The sequence below is a fragment of the Gracilinanus agilis genome, chromosome 1 (genome assembly GCF_016433145.1).
Source record: "Gracilinanus agilis isolate LMUSP501 chromosome 1, AgileGrace, whole genome shotgun sequence".
Lineage (NCBI taxonomy): Eukaryota > Metazoa > Chordata > Mammalia > Didelphimorphia > Didelphidae > Gracilinanus > Gracilinanus agilis.
In genome coordinates this window covers 734,900,930-734,924,278 of record NC_058130.1, presented here as the reverse complement: position 1 = coordinate 734,924,278, position 23,349 = coordinate 734,900,930, and the positions used below count along the sequence as shown (strand labels likewise).

The 23,349-nt window shown below is 39.1% G+C and overlaps 1 protein-coding gene across 2 annotated transcripts in view; it reads right to left on the bottom strand.

Annotated features, from left to right (window-relative positions):
• BSG (basigin (Ok blood group)) overlaps positions 1-23,349 on the bottom strand; it is a 35,417-nt gene that overhangs the window by 6,819 nt on the left and 5,249 nt on the right. The window contains exons 2-5 of one of the 2 annotated variants that reach the window (XM_044672525.1): positions 12,450-12,609; positions 6,309-6,391; positions 2,206-2,345; positions 1,568-1,844 (exon numbers count right to left, since the gene is read on the bottom strand). In XM_044672525.1, coding sequence (XP_044528460.1) covers positions 1,568-1,844; positions 2,206-2,345; positions 6,309-6,391; positions 12,450-12,609 — 660 coding nt within the window. The remainder of the gene's footprint in view (positions 1-1,567; positions 1,845-2,205; positions 2,346-6,308; positions 6,392-12,449; positions 12,610-23,349) is intronic. The other variant, XM_044672534.1, reaches the window with a different exon arrangement.

Below are 23,349 nucleotides of genomic sequence, written 5' to 3'. Positions count from 1 at the left end.
TTAAAAACAATAATCATCTTCCCAATTCTCTCCTCTAAGCCCATGAGCCTCCTATGGCCTTCACCCTTTCCTGAATCTATGACTCTTCTCTGTTAATCTCTCTCTGAAAGTAAGGTGACCACGCCTGAATATTCTGGTTGTTGTCTGATCAGTACATTAGATGGAGAGACCAGCATCATCCTTGCTCCAGAATGGTGGCCTTCTTTGATTTTTAGTGACCTCATGACACTGCACATTCACACTGAGCTGACCGTACCTTTACTAAAACTCCAAAATCTTATTACTATAAAAATGTTAAATATGAAAGATCTTAAGAAAAAACCTATAAGTAAGCTAGAGACTTCCCTCTGGGAAGACATGAATCCATTTGCAAAGTCTGGTCATTTATAAAACTAAAAATCTACTCGTGCGCTATCATAACCCTATCCACACAGCCTCTCCTTTGTCCCTAAGAATGACCATGTTGGATACCTTGCTAAAATCTAGGTACACAGCATCTTTTATATTTCCCTGACATATCAGTCTAGTAACTTTAAAAAAAAAAAAAAGAAAGGAAATTGAGGTTATAAGGAAATGAGATCAGTTTCTCCTGGAGATTTAACATAATCCTTTTCTGCTATAGCTTATGCCTCTATTAGGAGAGGTAAGGAACCTAGGGTTTTCAACTCCCTCACTGGGGCAACTGGCATCCAACTGAAAAGACCACAAAACTAACTCATGAAAGATGACTAACTTATCCAGGGACAAAACTTAAGACTTATAACCTTCTGCCAAAGTTCTTTGATAGCCCAATATTTCCTAAAGGAGGGCCTGGGAGATTTAGAGTGTCTGGCTTGGTTCATGTATAAGCCCTTAAAGCTAGCTGTGAAAGATAATGAAGTATGAAAGAGGGACAAGCAGGAAAATATTTTGCAGAAGCTTAGGAACAAAAGACTTTAAAACTACATGCACAGGCTTTTTGCAAAGAAAATTTAAGGGCAGAATTTAAAGGGAGCTCAAGAATCACACACTGAGTACTAGCACTTAGCAAAATCACAGGACATTCCAGCAAGGCAGAAACTTATTAGCACATAAAACACCTGAAGGAAGGGCATCTAATCCAACCCACTCATTTTATGGATGGGGAAACTGAGGGTGAGAGAAAAAAGGGGTTATGCCTAGTCACCCAGTGAATGAGAACAAAGGTCCCCCTCTCCTGACTAACAATTCTCCCCGACCAACAACAAACCCATCCCCAGCCAAGGTTTTTGAAGATGAATTTTTTTTCAAGTGCCCACTGTAACTAGCTAAGACACATCTAAATTTATACTCATATCTGTTACAGCATCCAAGATAACTAATGTCTTGCATGAAAGAATCATTAAACAACACAGTTGGTGATCTGTTCTGGAAAAGAGACCTTGGTCTAGGACTGTGATTTTATTATGTTTATGGAAATCATTGGTCTAAATTATGGACCTTTTGTGTGGTATCCTGAATTTTAAATACATGACCCAATATTCCCTTGCCCTCCCCCCTTCCCATCCTGTTTGGAATGAGTAGGTTCTTTAATAAATAAACACCTTACCTTCACCAACATCATCGGTCCTTCTCCTCTTTTCATAGATGAAGATAATGATGACAAGGATCAGAACCTCTGCCACAATGCCCAGGAAGGGCCAAAGTGCAGCCAGACGGCTGCGCACCTTCAAAGTAATTACAGCAGTACCAGAGCCCTCAGAGTTGGTGCCATTGCAGATGTACTTTCCAGGATCCTCCTTTATATCTGCTGAATTAATGTGGAGCTCTGTTTTTTCAGGGGTGCTTATTATTGTCATCCTCCCTTCAGTATCATTTACAAGGATCTGTTATCAAAGAGAAAAGGGTGGCTTAGAAGCCAACAATTCCCAAGAGGCAGCATGGTACAATGGAAGAGAAGTCAGAAATCTGAAATTCAGATTCCTTATCTGAAACATGAGAGGGAAAAAAAATGACCTCTATAATTTTCCCCCAATCTAAATCTATGGTACTATAACCCCAACTATGCTGCTAACTAGCTGTGGGATCTTGAACAAGTCAATCTGACCCTCTGCTCACTCATTTGTAAAGTAGACAGAAATCTAGGATCCTAACACTTGACCTGACTTCATGTCGACTTTGTAGACTGCAAAGTCTCACAGAGATTATAAGTAATTAAAGGACTCCTATTCCCAGTATGATACCTACCACATTACTTTCCATCTCATTTTCTTTGTACCATTTCCATTGTTCAATAGAGGGATAGGAAGAACTCCTACACATAAGAATTATCGAGTCTCCCTCATTCCCATATTCTGACTTCTTGTTAATAATAATCTTTGGGGGACCTAAAAGAAAGAGAAAATGTGAGATGAAAAGCACACAAACTTTGGTTTTGAAACCTGGCCTCCAAATTTGTTAGCAGTGATCCATCTATATTCTCTCAATTCTGCCACTACCGAGGTGGAAGATTCAATCTCCCTCTCAGATTCTGTCAAATTAACAGTATGACTCCTCTATCAATTCAGTTCCAAGGAGGGGGTATACAGGTTCATTTAATTAAGCCAGTCCTTTTGGCTCATTAACCACTGCTCCCACCTCAGGAAAGGGGCCAGACCAAGCTACTTGCTCTGAACTTGTTCACTCCATCTCTTGTCCAGTCCCACTGCCACCTGGTTCAGCTATTGCTGCGCTTATTTCATCCACTCATATGCTTAACAAAAAATTGCTTTATAACTTCAACTTTAGTTCTTTCCCCCTGATAAACATATTGTGCTGCTACAAGAGACACTCCAGAGCAGTCCCTTACCCCCAAGGCCATTCCCTGAACAGTCACACAAAACCAGGTTAACAGAAGGGCTTAGTTAGGACATGTGACTTTCCACTTCATGTTTCTGGATTTTTAACAGAAAGATTTTATGTGTTAACTGTCCACACTGGATACCAACACTGCATAGCATTTGGCCAGATTTTCATTGCCCTTCAGTGCCCTCTTCAGTTCATGTTAAATGCATACTCCTTTCACTTTTTTAAACTCATCTTTTATAAAGGTCTTCTCCCCTTTCATTTCTTCAGGCTGATTATTCCTTATGGTATATACCCAAACTTTTCAACCAATATTTCTCCTACCACCTTGAGTCAACAAAGAAGTATGGTTCTCCTCAGAGAATACCACATTAGTTTCAGTTATCTCTATTGCTGAACACCCACTGTTTCCATTCTCAAAAACTAAATGCCCTTCCTCTTTCAAGGTTCACTTTATTAAACCTTGTTGCTCTGCACCTACTAATTTTTAAGTAACTCTTAACTGAGTCTAGTGGCTCACCATTTCTCTCTTTCCCTTCATCCCTGTCATCATTCTTGGCCATTCAATAATCAAGCTCACAGACTCTGTAGAAACCTGCTTTCTTATTTCCTGTACTCCAATGAGCCATCCCCTCTACCTCTAAGTCACAGAGACATGGTCACTTAGCAATAATTTTTATGTCCCCCCCCCCTTTACTCTCTTCTTTCCCCTCTATCTTAAAATCTTAGAACACAACCAATCCATTCTCAGATACTCAATTTTTCTTAACTTTTCCAATATCCTTTAAAGACAAATATAGGGGACAGCTAAGTGGATAGAAGGCCAGGCCTAAGCTCAAAAGGACCTGGGTTCAAATCTGACCTCAGCCACTTACTAGCTATGTGACCCTAGGCAAGTCATCTAACTATTGCTTAGCTCTTGCTACTCTTCTGTCTTAGAGAAAAAAAAAAGAAAGGTGGGGGGGAGGGGGAGACAATACAGGTTCTAAAAAGATAGCTGTTTCTTCCTTCTCATTAGAACATTAGCCTTTCACTATCACAGAACCCCTGCTAAAATAAATTTATCTTTCTAGCTTCCTCTTGAGTCCTGTATCTCCATTTTGGAATTCCTATTCAGCTCTGCTCTTTTCAGGAATCCCCTGAAAGCATTACATCAAAAAATTTTTTTAATTTAGCATGTAAATTATTTTTGCTTGTAAATCTGTATCTTTTGCCTATACATTGTACTCTAAGAACTCTTATCATCTCTGACAGAAGCAGCCAAATCTTGTGTGAGGCCGATTGTGGTTCCAATACTGTTTTTGGAATTCTTTCTAGTTGCCTACAATATTTTCTTCTTAATGTGGAAGCTTTGGATTTTGCTATGACATTTCTAGGACTTTTTATTTTAGGGTTCCTTTTAAGAGATGATTGATGTAGTCTTTTTATCTTTACGTTGCCCTCTTTTTCTAATAGATTTGAGTAATTTTCAGTTATAATTTCTTGAAATATGGTGTCCAAGATTTTTTTTTAAATTTTAAGAGAATCAAATGATTCTCAAATAATCTCTAGTTCTGTTTTCCAGGTATTTTCTATTTTTATATGCATTTTCTATTTTTTTCAATTGTTTGATTTGTTCTAGTATTTCTCACTATTTCACAAAATCATTATTTCTGTTAGGCTTAATTCTTTGGGAGTGTCACTTTAATAAAGTTACCATTTTCTGTTCTAGGCTATTTATTATATTCCTAATTCTTTCCTCCAGCACTTTTATTTTTTATTCTTGATTTATTTCTTCTAAGTATTCATGTAATTCTAGGGGAATTTCTTTTTTCTTTGAGTTACTACTTGAGGTTGTTACAAAGTTATTCTCCCCTTCTAGGTTGGATTTTAGGGTATTTCCAGATCTATTATAATTCTTTCTTTATGGTATCATCATGTATTTATTATGCTTATCTCCAGTCTTAGTTTCTAAACTGCCATTTTGTGCCAGGGTCAGGCTGAGCCTCTTGATGCACTTTTGAGTCAGTTGCTCAGCCCTATTTGGAGCTATCACCTGAATTTGTGAAATGGCCCTTAACTGACTTTTGAGGTTCAGGGAGTCCTGGTTCTGAGTGCTACTAAGACTGTACTGATTACTACCAATCTTAGTATCTTTGAGGTGCAGGTTTCTGACCTCCCTGGGGGGCTTTCTTAGAGGAATCCTCTGTCTTTTTTTCTGTGGTCCTTCCCAAACCATTTGGGTTTTCCCTAAAGGTTTCTCCTTGGCCCTCTTTTTTCTCTAGGTGATTTTATTTACTCCCATGGCTTCAATTATCTCTATTCAAATGGCACCTGACTCTCACAAAAGATAATTCTGTTCTTTACAAGGTAATAGATGTAAAACAGCGTAAGAGTGTCAAATGTACTTCTAATATACAATACCCAAATCACCACAGATTTAACCCCTTTCTTATTAATGGTTTTGTAAAAACACATTTGAGGGAACTAAAGTCAATAGGAATAATAAAGGATTTACTTTATATTTCTTAGAAATAATCTTCAATCAATAAGGACTATTACATGCAATAAGGACTATTACATGTATAATCATCTCATTCTATCTTGCCAGTTTTTCTGTGTAGTCTTCTATTAATTCACTTACTATAGAAAGAAGGCTAATGGACCTACTCAAGCTATACTAGCCACCTGCAAACCAGTTTCTAAAGAATTCACTCCTACATAAGAGCATACACAAGATAGCTTGTTTTAGTTTAACACGGCCAACAGTAATTCTTTTTATTTCCCTTCTCCCCCCCCCCTTTTTTTAAAGCCCTTGCCTTCTGTCTTGGAATCAATACTAAGTATTGGTTCTAAGACAAGGACTAAGCAATGGGGATTAAGTGACTGGTTGCCCAGGGTCACTCAAGTAGCAAGTATTTGAGATCATATTTGAATCCAGGCCTTCCCATCTCTGGGCTGGCTCTCAATCCATTGAGGCACCTAGCTGCCCCCATCCCTTCATTTCTAAAGCAATTTTTATTTACTAAGAAAAAGAATAAAAGTTTGAGTTCCTACTCAGTCTTCTACAAGAAATGTTCACTATTGCACATCATGATTTTTCTAAAACTCCCCAAGCTTTTTTTCTAGTCGCACAAATTTTTGCTTATGGTCTCCTAAAGTCAGTTCTGAGGGTTTGATTTGATTTTCATCTAGGTAGCTTTTGGTTCAGTATGAAATGAGGTCCCAGTAGTCAGTTTGAATCACACACACACACACCCATGGATTACCCAAAAAGGACCTACAAGCATCAGGATACTAATAGTTATCTGCTTGAAACACTTTCTGAAAAATATTTTCAGAAACACAATCTTTACATTCCCTCAAAAAAGTATCATCACATACACACATATTCTTCCCTCTGACTCTCTAAATGACATCTTCAAGATTCTCTCAACCCTCTGACCTCCAATAAATCAATATTTAGTTCATTTAAATTTACATATGTGGTTACTTTCTTTGGGCTATGGTCCAATGATCAACATTACCTTTTACTTGTACATCAGCCCTTCCTGCAAGTTCTGGAAGAAAAATGCACTGATACTCTCCGGATTTATCATCTGAAACAACCCTGAAAAAGGAAACAGGTTTAAGGTGGAGAGGGTGAAAAACAAATAGCTACAAGCAATTACAGGGGAAATCCAAGGATTTAGACTTGATATTGTGAGTACATTTGGTTCAGGACTGTACCCAAGGGCTAACATTGATACAATTGTCTCCATTTTTCCAAGGACAGAAAATATTAAGTCTATGTGTAACTACTACATGTAAGAAAGCAAATTATAAGCCATAAAAATTATTATCTAACCTGTTTGAAATTCCTCTACAAATTAAGAATTCTCTAGGAAGAACTAGAAGATTCCCTTACTTTTGAAGGATTTCAAACCCACTTATGATTCTAGGTTGCTTAGTTCCCTTGCTTTCAGAAAAGCCCAGTACTTCAGAGAACATGTCCCCCTCCCATCCAAAGAGAAGTCTAGAGAAACCGTCATTTCACGTAAAGAAGGCAACACAGCAAGTGCCAAAAGATATGAACTTTTATCCCAGGTCTGCCACAAGCTCGCTGGCTCATTTCCTTGGGTAAGTCCTTTAACCATTCTGCACCTTAGTGTTTTCATCTAGTTGGGCTAGATAATCCTTAACATCCCTCAGAGTACCAACATACTAGAGCTGTAGAATTTCTAACAGCAGAAATGTGTACAGTATTGTAAACACCAATCCTCCTTGCCTTCTGAATGGTATAGTAATGGGCTGGTCTTGGAGGAATAAATACCTTTTAAAATCCTACCTCTGATACTTACAAACTCTGTACTACCCATGGGGGATACACAAAGACAAAAATCAAACAATGCTTGTTCCACAGGAGTTTTTAGTATTCTTTTTGGGGAATGTATTAAAGATAAAGATATCCAAATAAGTGAGGAGTTGGTGGGTTTTTGTTTAGAGGGGGAGGAGGCACAAGGAAAAGGAAAATAGTTATCAAACTGTGTTGAGAGGAGCTAGAAATTTGGAAAAGCAAAGGAAAGTCATAGGGAACAGTAATAGGCCAAATAACCTAAGCCTTAGTTCCTTCATTTGTAAAATGGAGACCATACCAGAAACATTACTACAAAGGTTGTTGTGAGATCAGCTGAGATACTGTGTGTAAAATGTTTTGTTAACTTTAGAGTGCTCTCTCCATGTCAGTTACCATCCTGCTTCCAACCCTTTTCCTTGGGCCAGAGGATTGAAAGCAAATAGGGAAAGGCCAATCTCTTACCATTACTAGGTATTGACAGAGAGAGTTAGTTAGTTTCTCTATAACCATTCAAAAACTTTCCTGTTTAGACTCTGAGGAAAATCAGTTATTTCCATTGAAGTATTTGACATGACAAAATTCAAGGTACTAGGCAGCCACCCTAAAAAAAAAATCTGATTCTGTAATTCCAGGGCCCTTCATTGAAAAGGGACTGAGTCTTTTGTGTTATGGCACTAGCCACAATGACCTGTTTGTTAATTCTTTCAGATGGGTATGTTGCCCCCTTCCCAAAAGCCACTCAGCTGAGGAATTGAGGTCATGGGAGGAAGGCCAGGTTATAAATACTTTAATCCTCATTTTGCTTCACTGTTGCCATGGGAGGGGGAGGAAGGAGAGGTAGTGAAGCCCATCAACTCTACACAAAGGGCATGACGCCTGGGTTCTGAACACCAGCTGGAATTGATGGTAATGAGAAAGGAAAGCTTATTAAACTATTTTAATGGGCTAGTATTCCCATTAGTAGACCCAGTTCTCACCATTCTACAAAATAGCTATTCATACTTGGGAATGTTAACTATGAGAGATTTGACTTGGAAATACAGATTTTGTTACGAGTAGCACAGACAACATTTGCCTAGCCCTTGCCCTTCCCTCTTAAAATAGCGTGATAAAATGTAAGGGTTAAACATTGCCAAACCCACCCCTACTTCCTGCACCTCTTGGTCTCCAGCCAGCCAGGCCTGGAATTGAGAAGACCTGGATTCAAATCTGACCTCAAAAACTTCCTAGCTGTGTGACTCGGGCAAGTTCCTTCCTTAATCCCATTTGTCTAGCCCTAACCCTTTTATCTATGTAATTAGAATCTGCTCCCCAGGACTCTAAATCCCAGCATCCCACTTTTGTTCTCACTTTACATCCCTCCACCCTTCTCTCTTTCTCTTTTCCCATGAACTTGGTCAGGAACTTTCTTTACTCAGGTTTTTACTTTTGTTCTTATATTTTTTTTCTACTTCAAGTGATTATTAATAAATCTTATAAAATATAATACTTGGAGTTATTGGATATTAATTTCAATCTTACATATCTTAGGAGTTGCTATTAAGGCAGAAAGTAAGAGTAGCACAGATAAAACATTCCAAGTCCCTAGAAGGGCAAAAGACCACACAATCAGTAAGATTCTTCTACAATTGGAGACTTTCTAAAATTTCCTCCACTACCAGAAACTAACACTCAAGAATTTGCTTTCAAGCTTTGTTTGGGCTGTCCCAATGATCCAAAATCACTTTTTATCTCAATAACTGTCAGTCCAACTGATGGAGGTTTATCAAGCACCTAGTTTGTGCCAAGTATTGAATTAAGACACTACAAAGACAAAAGTGACAACAATCCTTGCCCTAGAGGGGCTTACATTCTATCAAGGAAGATCATACATACACATACATATAAAAAAATGCAAAACAAATAAAAGATAATTTTTGAAGAGGAAGATCTTAGCAGTTAGAGATCAGGAAAGGTCTTAAAGGAGTCTAGGAATTCTAAGAGGTGGAAGTGGCGAAGAAGTATCATCTAGTAGAGGGGACTAGGAATGCAAAGGCAATGGCATGTATGAAGAATGGCAAGGTCAGTTGGATGGACCCTAGAATTTATAAAAGGGAGTGAGATGGAATAAGACTAGAAAGATAGGCTGTAAAAGGTCTTAAAATTCCAAACAAAATAGTTTATATTTCCTCTTGGAGGTCAGAGGGAGCCCCATGGTCTTTGAAATTTAGTAAGAAAGGGACACGAGTAGGCGTGCACTTGAAGAAAGTTACTTTGGCAACTATGTGGAGAATAGGGGAGTGGAGACTCAAGGCAAGAAGACTCATTAGGAGACTAACTGGAATAATCCAGGTAAAAGGTGACTCAGTTGGTAGCCATGCAAATGTAGAGAAGTAAACAGATGCAAGAGATGCTATAGAGGTAGAAAGATCTGGCAACCAAATGAATCCACAATATGATTATGAACCTGGATGATTAGTGGTGCCCTTAAGAGAAACAGGAAGTTTAGAAGAAAATGGAATTAGGGGAAAAGATTAGTTCAATTTTGGACAGGTTGATGGTGATAAGAGGAGCTCAGAATAGAGACTAGGGCTGGAAATATAGATCTGTACACAGTCATCTGTATTAGAAATGAGAATTAAACCCATGAGAGCCAATAAGATCAACTGCAAAGAGAGAAGAGGGCACAGAACAGAGCTTTAAACTATGCCCACAATTAGGCAGTGTGATACAAAAGATAATCTAGCAAAGGCTCCCAAGAACCTAAATCTAGAGCTAGAAGGGATTTCAGAGACCATCTGTTTAGCCCCTTCATTGAACTGGTGAGGAAACTGAAACCAAAGGAGGTTGTGACTTGCCCAGGATTACACAAGAAGAGTAGAAAGAGTCAAAGTGACTGGAGCCTGACTTCTGAACTAGTGGGTACTGCTGTGCCCTTAAAAGGACACTGAAAGAGAAAAGTCAGACAAATATAAGAATAGTGACCAACATTCCAAAAACCCGAAGAAGAACCTAGGAAGAGGGCTGTCAAGAGTCAAATGCTCTGAAGACCAAGAAAAATGAGGAGTAAGTAAAGGTCCTAAGGTTTGCCAGTTAAAGAGATCACTGATCACTTTAGAGAGGGGAGGTTCAGTTGAATGAGGAGGCTGAGTGGAAGCTGGGAGAAATAGGTGGCTAAGTGGATTGAGAAACTGGTCATGGCATTCAAATATGATCTCAGACTTTTATTGGTTAGGTGACCCCGGACATGTCACTTAACTCCCATTGCCTAGCCCTTACCACTCTTCTGCCTTGGAACCAATATGAAATATTGATTCTAAGACAGAGGGTAAGGGCTCCATAGATAGATAGATAGATAGATAGATAGATAGATAGATAGATAGATAGATAGATAGATAGATAGGTGAATGAAAGGGAGCAGAGGCACAGTACAGAGAGAAGAGGTCTTTTTGCTGGGACATTGAGAGCAAGAAGAGTTCATGGGCTTGGTTCCCAGGCTTGAAAGAAGCTTGGTAAGGAATCTGCCAGTCACACATAGCTAGAGGCCTTTTCTTTTTCTGTTTTTGATTATTTAACAAATAATTACAAATTAAGATAGTCTCCAGAGAATTTTAATATTAACAGTTCCTAAATAAAGAAAAAGCTCAGTCTGTTGGAAATTAGTAAAAACAAATATATTTTTTTCCCCATCGAATGCACTTGAAATGTATCTACAAACTCCTTTGGGACCTATTGACCCCAAGTTAAGAACCTCCCCATCCCCTAACCTAACATATTGAGGTCTTTTGGAATCCCCATTCATTCTCCTAGCTTTCTGTTATCTCCGCGTGTCATTTATGGCATTATCCAGATGACTGAGTTAAAAAAAGCCATGACTCCTGGGGCATACTACTCAAGCAGTCATCTATTACTAATGACTCTTTGGGTCCAGTCATTCAACTAGTTCTAAATCTACCCTCCTGTGTTGTCTAGCCCACGTCTCTACCCTGTTCATGAGAATAGCTGGGAAATTGCTAGGTCTTTTGCTCAAATCTAGATAACCCAGACTGGCATAATGGCTAGAAAAAGGAGTAGATGGAATCTGGTCTCAGACACTCACTAACTGGGTGACTTTGGGCAAGTCACTAGATCTAGCTATCTCATTATGATTTACTCTGATCTAGTTTAGTCAAGACTGACTCTTTATGAACCCATTTGGGGTTTTCTTTGCAAAGAAACTAAGGCAAACCTAGTTAAATGACTTGCCCAGGGTCATATAGCTAGAAAGTGTCTTTAAGGTCAGATTTGAACTTAGGAAGATGAGTCTTCCAGACTCCAGTGCTGGCGCTTTACCCACTTTGCCATGGAAATGGAGGTTAGTCTGACACAACCTTTTATTTTTTAATCCTTAACTTCTGTCTTAGAATTGAAATCAGTTCCCAGGTAGAACAATGGTGAAGGCTAGGCAACTGGGGTTAAGAAGCACATTTTCTTCATGAAGTCAAGCAGGCTCCTTTGTAAAGACAATATTCACACCAACATGATTATCTCCTTTTAAGAAGGAGAACACTTAGATCGCTTTGCTTCAAATAGACACTGTTCAAGTCAAACAATGTCAATCCTTTCTAAAATTTTCTTCATATGGTCTACACAGGAAATTCCCGGCTCTTGGCATATGATCTGGCCGAAGTTTTGCCATATCCATATGATCAAACTTGCATGTCTTTCCATATCTACATGCTTCTGAGGACTACAGGTTGGACCAAAGGAACTGGGGTTTAACCATGGGGTTAGTTTGACTTGCCTAGGTTTCTAGAGTTGCCTATAAGGGCAACGCCCCCAGAATCAGGAAAATCCCTAATCTAAAGAGCAGAAAGTTTATTTAAATTTTGAAGTTTCTTTAGTGTCTGAGTGTGCTTACACCTAGTAGTGCAAGCAATCTTTAATGAGCAATTTAAAATTGACTGAAATTACTCAAGGTTTAAAAAGACTGGGCAGAGCATTAATTAATTAAAATAAGACATTGGCTTTCCCAAGATCTTTCAGGTATGGATGTTTGATTGAAGGGATGGTGTTATAGTGCTTCTAGAAGCCAAGAAATTCCCTAGTCCCCTGCCTCCCTTTCTCAATTCATTTCCTCTAAACAGTCTCAGCTTCCACCCAGCCACACATTCTCATCTGACCCTTAGTGAGGGGAAGTGCACTGAATCTGAGGGCATAGGTGTACATACTTTGGAGGGTTTTGATGTACATTAAAAACATTTTTTTTCATCTTCTTGTAGCCCTTTGTGTCATCAAGAGGAAAAAAAAAAGAACACAATAGAGAAATACTATCTTTGTAGCAAATTTAGTTTTTGTTTTTTTTTAAACCTACTCATATTCTGTGATTAGACTATCCGATTTATCTTCTTTCAACACCTTGCCACCCTTCAGCCATCGATGACCCTCAATGGGACCTGAAATAGCTTCTTTCAATTTACAGGTCAGGAGCGTTCTATGTCCAGAAACATCTACAGTTGTCCAAATGTTGTTTCCTACAATTTTAAAAAAGAAAAGAGCAAAGTTAGTCAAATAAATAACAAAAAGATTTGGGGAAGAAACCATCATCTTTTCAAATTGAGAATTTTTTTAAAAAATTATTTTTTCTTCCAATTTCTTACCTTCTCATCCCCCATTAATTTTTTATAATTTTCTGCTTAATGGGGTGAGAAGGAAGAATGGACAATGCTGAAGACTAGAGACCAAAATACTAAATAGAGACTGTATAAAAAAACTGTTTTCTATAATAGATAGGTAGCATTCTGAGCCACTTTTTATAGGCATATTCTCAAGGAAAAGTTAACTGATTTCAATAATCCTAAATAAATTCAAATCTTTTCTGCAAGAAGAAATTTTATGAATACTCTAATAAATCTCCTTGTTATCAATAGGTTAATAACATACATTCATTGCTTTGTTTTTATTTTAGCCTCAGAGATCTTTAAATTAAAGGCTGAAGTAAAAATGGGCTTTGGCTTCTGACTCATCTGTAAAATGGTGGTGACATCACTGTAGGAAGTGCCTCAAAGGAGTGATATGTCAATCAAATTAAGTATATGTAAAGCACTTCATAAACCATAAAGCATTAAATGTCATAATTATTACTAGTAATTGCCTTTGCTCTCAAACTCAAGAGTTTTTGGAGAAATAAAGAAAATATTTTTTTAAAAATATCCTCAAGCAGCCAAAATTGAGGCTAAAATTCTCGCCACAAATAACTATCATAACATATATATATCTATCTACCTTCCTTGTTATGCCCAGGTCACCCTGGCCTCACCCAACAAACTATTCATACAGGGCTGAAAAATATTATTTGCTTTGGCCACACAATCCCACCCCACTGTGCAGCTTGGTTTGCATTATCAACCAGGGAATATTTTAAGTCATTTGGCTGCATTAATTTAGAACACCAAAAAGCTATCTTGGGAAATCATATTCAATTCAAAGTGTACAGTGTTCCCAAAGAGGTAACCTATTTTTTGGAGTATATCCAAACATTGGGAAAACCCTCCTAGACTTTCAGCTCTGTATGTAAGGTTGGTTCACAACACCAAGAACTATGATCTACTTGTGTAACACAGAGATGGCCATTTCAAAAACGGTTGTATCATCTGGAAAAAGGCAGGATTCCTCTAAATACAAGGCAAAGTATTCATAGAGCAAAACAAAACAAAACACAAAAAACCAGAAGTAGTAGTTTGCTAGTAATAGTTAAAACAGAGCCCTCAAACAGAATCAAGACTCTGAAATCTGCAAGTATAGAACAAGACAACTTGGGAAATGGAACAGTTCTAGGCCTTTGGAATCCAGTGCCATAATCAGATAGTATTTTATATGAAAGTCACACAACCCTTTTTGAGCAGGGCCTCAGTGGTAAGGGGATGAGAGGGAGACTCACAGGAGGAAAGAAGTTTCTGAAGTCTACAAAGCCAAAGCAGGTGAGGAGGGACTTTCAGAAAGCCACAGGGCACAAGTGGGAGGTAGTGCACTGCAAACTTCAGACATCCAAAGAAATATGGAGTCTGGTCAAGTGCTTCAGCCTGGCCACTCACGTTCGATGACAATTACGTTTGCCTGGGAACGAACCCACTTGATTTTGGGACTCTTCGACAAGTGGTTGCGGTCAGGGTCGTTGCTGGCCCGACACTCATATGTGCCAGAGTCGCTGACTGTGAGGTTAGAGATGAAGACAGTACTGGTAGAATGCTCATTGTAGGTGGCATGGATTTTGATCCGGTCCTGCCGAGCACCATCCCACAGCTGGGAGAAGGTCTCATTGGGTTCATTTCCTTCAAACCACCACTGGATCTCTGGGATAGGGCGGCCAATTGCCTCACAGTGTAATTCCACACTGTCCTTCACCAATGTCTTTTTGGATAGTGGTGATTTTATAAAGCCAGCTATGAGTTGGAGAGGTATTAGTGCAAATGTTAGTTTAAATAACAAAACAAAACAAAACAAAAAATGTCTTTAAGAAAGCATTAGCTTTCTTCTCTAAACACAGTTCCTCATGCTAATGATGGCAAAAGAATGGTATTTCCCAGGCTTCAAAAATATTGGAAATTCTCTGACCTGGTGGAACACCTACAATCCTTGTCCTTAATTCTCATAAATAATGAGTGGATGTGCCAGAAGATTAACATTCTCCTTTAAAAAAAAAATCCTTTTGTAGGCAGTAGTCATTCTTTTTGAAAAGCAACATGATAGAGAAAAAATGGCAGAGGAGGCAGAACCCAGAAGAGCTGGTCACTTATGAGGCTCTACCAATTAGAGCTTCATCTGTCCTTCCTACTTAACAGAAAGTTAAAGGATCAAAAATGTCTATGAGGCAAGTCAGAACTGTCACTATTATTTTGGTTGCTCAGAAGCAGTTTTTCTTCTTAGTTATCCACTATTTTGATATCCAAAAGTTTCTTATTAATATTTAGCAAATTCAGCTAAATTATGTTGCTAAATTTCACATAGAATAATTTGGATAAAGTGATAGATGAATGAACCATTCTCAAGAACCAGCTACAAAGCAATCAAAGAGAAGGCATTTCCCTAACTTAAGGGAACATGTTGTTTTTTTTAGAATTTTTTCTTTATTCTATTCCAGTAACAAATTTACACATAAGTTTTCCATGGTTACATGATTCATGTTATCTCTCTCCCCAATTGCGGAGTTGACAAGCAATTCCATTGAGGTATACATATATTATCACTCAAATCCTATTTCCATATTATTCATTATTTGTAAGAGAGTAATCTTATAAAACCAAAACCCCAAATCATATACTCAAATAAACAAGTGATAAATCACATGGTTTCTTCTGCATTTCTACTCCAACAGTTCCTTCTCTAGATATGGATAGCGTTCTTTTTCAAAAGTCCCTCAGAATTGTCCTGGATGATTGTATTGCTGTTAGTAGCAAAGCTATTACATTTGATCATAGGGAACATCCTTTGAAGAAATGTTGTGAGTAACTTATAATTCTACATGAATAAATGACTACAAACACTTTAAAATAGCAGTTTCCTATCAACTTGTCTTTATTATTCCAATTGCTGTCAGTTTGCACCTATCCACTAGGTGGTAGAGAAGAGAAGAAAAAAGTTAGGAGGAAGAATGTAGAAGAGTTCAGTACAGAAGTTCTTAAGTTTCATAAATTTGAACATCTCCTTCCTTCCTAAATGTATCAGGTAACTTTGGCACATTATGCTAAAGTCTAAACTATTCAAATATATTTCTAAAAATACCATGTAAGCCAAACATTTAACTACAGGTCACTAGTAGTATCTATAATTGTATCAACTCCTGGAAAGTTATTTAAAAAGAGTCAGGTTTCTTATTGTGCTCATAACTGCAACGAACAAATGTTTCCCACTGCCAAAGTTGCAGTTTAAAAGTAAAGAAAGCTCAAGTCAATCTAAACCAATCACATTTTTCCTGTAGGTAATAAAGTCCAGAAAAGAGAAAAGTACTCAGTTTCTGGAAAACCCAGCAAAGCTAAAGTACAAGATACGGACCTGGTACCTGGCCAGTTGTAGTAATTCAGATCAATCCAACAAGCATTAACAGATATTCCAAATAAATATTTAACAAAAACACAAGTTTGCCTAAGCTAGCATACTACCAACCAATCCCTGCTGAGACTTCATGCCCACGATGGCTCCCAAGAGAAATCACAGGATTTGCCAACAGTAGTGTGGTCACTTATTTGTAAAGACAAAGCCAGAGCCCCAGGGCTCCTGACTCTCAGTCTAAGACTTGTTAGCAACACACTGACTGACCAACACGTTCTCTTTTAAGGGGCTTGGGCATCCACAAACCCATTTGGGAATAGCAGCTGTCATTAATTCAGAAGGCAAATTTCTGAATCCTTAAAGGACTGCTTGGCCTTAGAATTTCTAATAGTTCCACTAGAACAAAACAATCATCTTACCTCATTTCAACTCAAACATCTCAGAAAGAACTAATATTTTCAGAAATTGCAAAATCAATGGGATACATGCATTGTGTTCCAAGTCATATCCAGGAAATACAGCCCTAAAGGCTAATGGCAGCATACCAGGAATCCTAAAATGCAAGGCCCTTGTTCATCAGGATTGAGCTTATAAACTTTGTGAAACCAGCTGACCAGGCCGAATAGATCTTTGCTCTAAGTGAGCCATTCATTATCTGGGCCAAGGATCAGTGTGGATCTTAAGTTCCTTTTACTTTTCTTTTAAGGCCCTCAAAAGAATTATGCCTCTGCCCATAAAACTGGATGAATCCTGACTGAGCCATACATATATCTGACTATATTTTATAGCTTCATGGAGGTGAATTGGAGAGGCTAAAATTGGGATAGCTTCAAGAAACCAAATATTAAACTGTTATTCCATTCAACAAAAGAAACATTAAGTACTCACCCACTACATGCAATACATGCTATTTGCCTCTCAATATAAACCAAAGATGAATAAAATTTGGTACTTCCCTACTGAACAGGAAAGAAGCAACATACAGAAAATAACATGGGGCAATTAGATGGCTCAGTGGATAGAAAGTCACATCTGAAAACAGGATGGTTCAAATCTGGACTCAAGAGATTTCTTAGCTGTGTAACCCTGGACAAGTCAATTAACCCCAATTGCCCAGCCCTTAAAACTCTTCTGTCTTAGAACCAATACTTGATATCAATTCTAAGACAGAAGGAGTTTGGGGGAGGGAAGGAGGAAGGAAGAAAGGAAAGGAAGGGAAAATTAGAATGTGATAAATGCAAAAACAGAGGATCAAAGCTACATGATATAGGATAACTGAGGAAGAAGTGATCATTTTCAGCTTGTGGTAAAGCAAGCTAAGAACAGGGATGAATAAGAAAAGCTTCACTGAAAAAGTAGCACCCAAATTGAGCCTTAAAAATGCTAAGACCTCAGGATTTCAACAGATGATTTTGTTGTTGTTATTGGTGAAAAAATTTCTTTAATCTGTATTGCAACCAAGGCAAAAGAGAATCAAATTTAAAGGCATCAGTGCTACCAGAACATAAGACATAACATTTGGTGATATGTTCCTACATTCAAAGATTAAGGAGTGGGCTGGGCCGACACTGGAGTGCACAGGAGTGGTTTGGGGTTTGAGTTTCTGGAGGAAGAGGACAGTATGGAAGAGGGTGGAAAGGGAAGCAAGTCAGCTGTTCCAGGCCTTGGGTACAGTAAGACGAGCAAAGGAATATGGATTAGATGACAACAGAAATGAGATCAAGGTGTGGCAAGTAGGAGAACTGAGTGTGTGAAGGGAAATAGAAAAGGCCAGAAAAGTAAACCAACAAAATTTTCAAAGGATTTAAGGGACATTTCACCTCTTATATAGATGTACCAGTACAAACAAGAGGCTCCCTCGTTTCCATGAGTGAGGAAAAAAGTATGATAGTACATAAACTACATTCTAGAAAGTGAATGCTCAAGGGCTTAAGAGGGGAGGGGAGCCCCCTTTAAACCTTTCACAGATTTCATTACAAATGAATCAAAAAAGCTTCAGAATAGACTCTGTGGAGAAGCTGGCACCTGCTAGCATGGTTTTCAAAATAATAATAATAATAATAATAACAACAACAACAACAACAATGGCATTTATATATCATCTACTATGTGCCAGGCTCTGGGCTCAGTACTTTATAATTATTATCTCATCTTGGCCTCCTAACCCTGAGAGGTAGGTCCATTTTACAGATGGGGAAACCGAGGCATAAAAGGTGCAGTTGACCTGCCCAGGATCATACAAGCTAGTCACTGTCTGAGGTTGGATTTAAAATCAAGTCTTCCTGTCCCCAAGCCCAGCACTCACTTATCCACTGCAGCAGCAACTGCCTAGAATATATGGAACAGACTACCAGAAATGAAAAGTAACTTGGCACGTGACATATCCATTTGAGAAAACAACCCCAAAGCTTCATTCACAAAAGAGAATGTAGTATTGCGTCTAGGTGTATAAGTTGCTCAGAGTTGCTTTTTTCAGTCACAAAAAAGCAGTGTGGCAGGAGTACTGTTAATTCTACCATTTTGCAATATTTCATATGTCTCCTACTCTCCTCTGACACTGCCATCACTCCGTGTAGGCCTCTGTCACCTCAAGCCTACTGGCTAGTCTGGCTCCCTCCTCCCCATAATTGTCAAAGTGGTCTTCCTAAACTGCAGGTCTGGGCAATGTCAACCCTTATTCAATAAACTCCAGGGGCTCTTTATCCCCTCCAGGATCACTTATAAAATTCCCTGGCTTTTAAGTCCTACATAAGCTAGACTCTTCTTAACTTTACTCTCTACGCCCCTCCACACCTCAATATTTCCCAGAACAAGATACTCCACCTTCAAATTCTATGGTTTTTCCCCAGCTGTCTCCCATGCCTGGAAAGCAGTTCCTCATCACCTACCTGCCTCAGAATTATTCTGAGGATCAAATGAGATAATGCCTCATAGTGCCTGGCACATAGTAGGTACAATAAACGTTTATTCCTTTCTTACCATTTCTATTCCTCAACTCCACTTCCTGGCTTCCTTAAATCTTAGCTAAAATCTTGCCTTTTCAAGTCTCCAGTAATGCTACTATTTTCCCTCTGAGATTACCACCAAGTTTTTCTCATGATGTTTCTCCAATTACAGTTCAAGGTTCTACAGGGCAGGAACTGCCTTCTGCCTTCTTTGTATCCCCAGCATTGAGCACAGTACCTGGCAGAGTAAATGCTTAACAAATGCTTTTAACTAGTTAAGTCCAGGGTTCTAACAGTAGCTCTGCCACTAATTCATCATGATCTTTAGCAAATTGAAAAAACTCAAGTGGCCTGAGTTTTCTCACCTATAAAAAAGGGAGTTATAAGTGATATAAAAGTGATCTCTAAGCAGACATTTCTAAAGGGATCCTACAGGTGACAAGAAAATCCATGTTTATCATCTACTTTTAACTTGAAATATTATGGAATGTACATATAAAAATTTGAGAAATCTGCAGGAAGTAGTTCACACCATTCATCACTATTTAGCAAGAATCTGCAACAAGTCAAGCCTGGCTTTACAGGTGCCCTGAAGCAATAATTCACTGCCAACCACTCAAATAATATACAGTCACTGCCTGGATAATATGAACAGAGTACAAAGGGTATAAAGTTCCCCAGCAACTGGGAGCACTAGGAATGTGTAAAATTTCTTTCCACAATCAGTTTAAAAGTTAAAACTCTACTATAGCCAGCTGATCCTCTGCCCTAAGGAAACCACATGACCTACTGACAGACTCAGGAGTAAAGTCACCTTCACCTAAAAACAGATATTACCTGCTCCAGGGAAAGAAGGAGCCCAGAGAGCTTGGCCTGTGATCAAAGTTTCACTGAGATAGCCCATAACTGGTGGGGGACAGGCCAACCTCCACACCCTCTGCTGCCTTGTAACACACTCACACCCTGCAGCTTTCAGATATAACTAGGCTCCTTCCCAGATAACCTGCTAATACAAGTCAACTCTAAATTATCTATACTAACAGATTTAGACATGAGGGTAAATGAAGCTTCAAATATACTTAACCCATTCTGGCAGAAGTGAATGTGAGACACCAAACAACCTAAAAGAAGGTAGCAGCAAAAGTCAAAAGAACTAGTAAGGAGTTCTCTTTGGACAAAATAATATCTAGGATCCTTTTCCAGATTTTTATGCTAGAGTTCTTTTGTAAGTAAAGTAGATAATTCACCTAAAGAAAACTAGGAGTTCACTACATTCCAAGATTAGGGCAAGAAAAAAAGTCAAGATTGAAAATCTGGGTCAAAAATGTTTTCTTCTTTGAGATCTTAGGTAGTATGAGAAAAATCAAACTGATTCAAGCAATCTGACCAGAGCATCGTGGCAGACTGAAGTAGCTTCCCCACAGTTTTTTCTAAGGCAAGAAAGGAAATAGAAAAGCAGATGAAGCAACTCAAAGGGGGGAAATATCCTAAAGGAAGAGTAACTTTTTGTGCTTTCCTGAATATGCAACTAAATTGTCTGACTAGGGCACAAAACAGGAGCCATTCAAAGAAAAAAAAGGAAATATTTATAGCAGCTTTTTGTAATGGCAAAAAGTTGGAAATTCAAGAGCGCCCATTACTTGGGGAATGGCTGGACAAATTATAACATAATAATGTAATGCCATTCTGCCTTGCTGTTAGAAATGAAGAAAGAGGGGCAGCTAAGTGGCTCAGTGGATTGAGAGCCAGGCCTAGAGTCTAGAGGTCCTAGGTAAAAATCTGGTCTCAGACATTTCCCAGCTGTGTGACCCTGGGCAAGTCACTTAACCCCCATTGGTTAGGGTCCTTACCACTCTTCTGCCTTAGAACCAATACAAAGTTTTGATTCTAAGATGGAAGATAAAGGTTAAAAACAAACAAAAAAAATGAAATAAAGAGATAGTTTTGGGAAAAACTAAGAAAAGACCTATATGAATTGATGTAGAATGAAGTGAAGTGCCAGGAGAACAATTTATACCATATAACATCAATATTGTATATAAGATAGTTTTGAAAGACTTAAGAACTCTGGTCAAGGCAATGATTAACCATACTCTCAGAGAATCTATCATAAAGAATGTTACTCCTCATCCGGCAAAAAGCTAATGGACTAAAATGAAGAATGAGACACAGTTTTTGATCATGGACAACATGGGAATTTGTTTTGCTCAATTATGCTCATTTGTTACAAAGTTACAAAAGCTGTTTCTTCTTGAGATGGGAGAAAATATTCAAAACAAACCCATGTGGCAAAAAAAAAAAAAAAAAAAAAAGCACAACCTAAAGAAAGTTAAAAGTGAATTCACCATAAGAGCAAAAATTCTCTCAGGTGAAAGCCTTTTTTCTTCCCCAGGGAAAAAATATGAAGGGGAATAAAAGTTCAACCTTTTTGTTGAGGTCATCTTGGTTTCACAAGTGTCCAGTGGCAGGGAGCATTGAAATCATTTTTAATGATGAGAAAGAGGAAAGGAACTGATTAAAAAATTATAAACACAATAATAATTAAAATAGAAGCACAGAAATTATAGCATAGTATTATAGAAAGAACACTTTAAATGGAAGGCAGAAAATTTGCAATTCCGATACTATGTAACTGAGCAAATCAGTACTCCTTTCTGAGATTCGGTTTTTAGCATCTGTAAAATTAGGACAGTAATACTTGCAATTTCTATAATTGTTACAGAAAAGGGGAGTCATGAAAAACCTTCATTAGGGCTACAGCTATATTCCAAGTCTTCAATTTATTCCATATGGGCCCACAACGCATCTATGTTATTATAAGCCGTCATTTATGATGTGGCTCTTAAAGTATGTCTTTATTAAACTTCAAAAGAGAAAAATACCCTTACAACGAAGCCTGGCTCACCTTTTTCAAAACTCTTTCCCTAATGCATGTCAGCCAAGCTGAATTTCTAAAACAGAATTTGGAACATTAAAGCCCACAAACCCATTGTAGCTAAAATTTGTTACCATACTTCTTTAATCAGGAGCCAAACGGATGGAGGAAAATATTTATTTTCTTCCTTTATATAAGCAACCATTTATCATTCTATGTAACATAAATGATGGATAGCTCCTGGCCTAAATTAAGTACAAATGGATCCCAGATGGACATATAAAGAGCCCTGAAGAGACAGAATCTCAATTGCCAAACTTGGGATGTGAGTCAGAGATCTTTCCCTAAGGGCCTGATGAGACTGTCCTCAAACAGAACTTCCTCAATCCTAAATCCCACCTCGGCCCCAAATTCTTCCACTCAGGGGAGATCCCATCTCCTCAGCCCGCAAACTCATCCCCTTTCCTCTAGGCATGGGCTCACCCTTCCATCTCCAACCCGTTCCAGCCAGACACCAAGCAAAAAACCTTCCCTTCAGCCCTCTCCTCCTCCCCCCATCTAAGACCACCGTTTGACTCCTCCCCTTCAGGTCTCTCAAAAGACTTTCTAGTCTTCCCGCCTCGGATGCCTCACACACACGGTGCCCTAAGATCTCCAGGTCCTTCCTAGACCTCAGTTCTCCCCTATGACCCCAGTTCCAAGTTACCTCTCCCTTCCCAGCCACAGCTTCAACTCCCCCAACTCATAGCCAGGTCCCCTACGGGGATCCTACCTCGTGGCCTCATTTCTCCCTACCGGTCCCCCGGACCCCTTTAGCTTTAACTCCTCCCCCCATCCCCACCTAAGGCCTGCACCTCTTCCACCAGACTCTCTTAAGCCTCAGCCCCTCAAACCCATGTCCTTTCTTCCCAGTCCCCTGAGTCTCAACCCTCAAACCCACGTCCTTCCCTCCCAATCTCCTGATCCTCAATCCCCAACAAGCACCTCTGCTCCCCCACCAGGACCCCTTGAGCCTCAATCCCCCTAGTATGCACTCCTGCCCCACCTCGAACCCTTTAGCCTCAATACCTGAGCCTGCACTCTCCCAGAGGCACCTTTAGCCTCAGCCCCCGAACCCACGTCCTTTCCCCCGATTCCCCTGTGTTTCAATCCCCAAGGCTACCGCCTTTCCCCCTCCCGGACCCCTGGAGCCTCAATCTCCAAGCCTGCACTTTCTCCCCGGATCCCCTGAACCTCATCCCCTAAACTCACGTCCTTCGCCTCCCCGGATCCCCTGAACCTCCAGTATGCACCTCTATTCCCCACCAGACCCCTGGAGCCTCAATCTCCGAACCTGCAACCTCCTCCCAGATCCCCTGAGGCCCAGTCTAGCCCCTCACCCGGGCTACAGCTGCCCCCCCATCCCG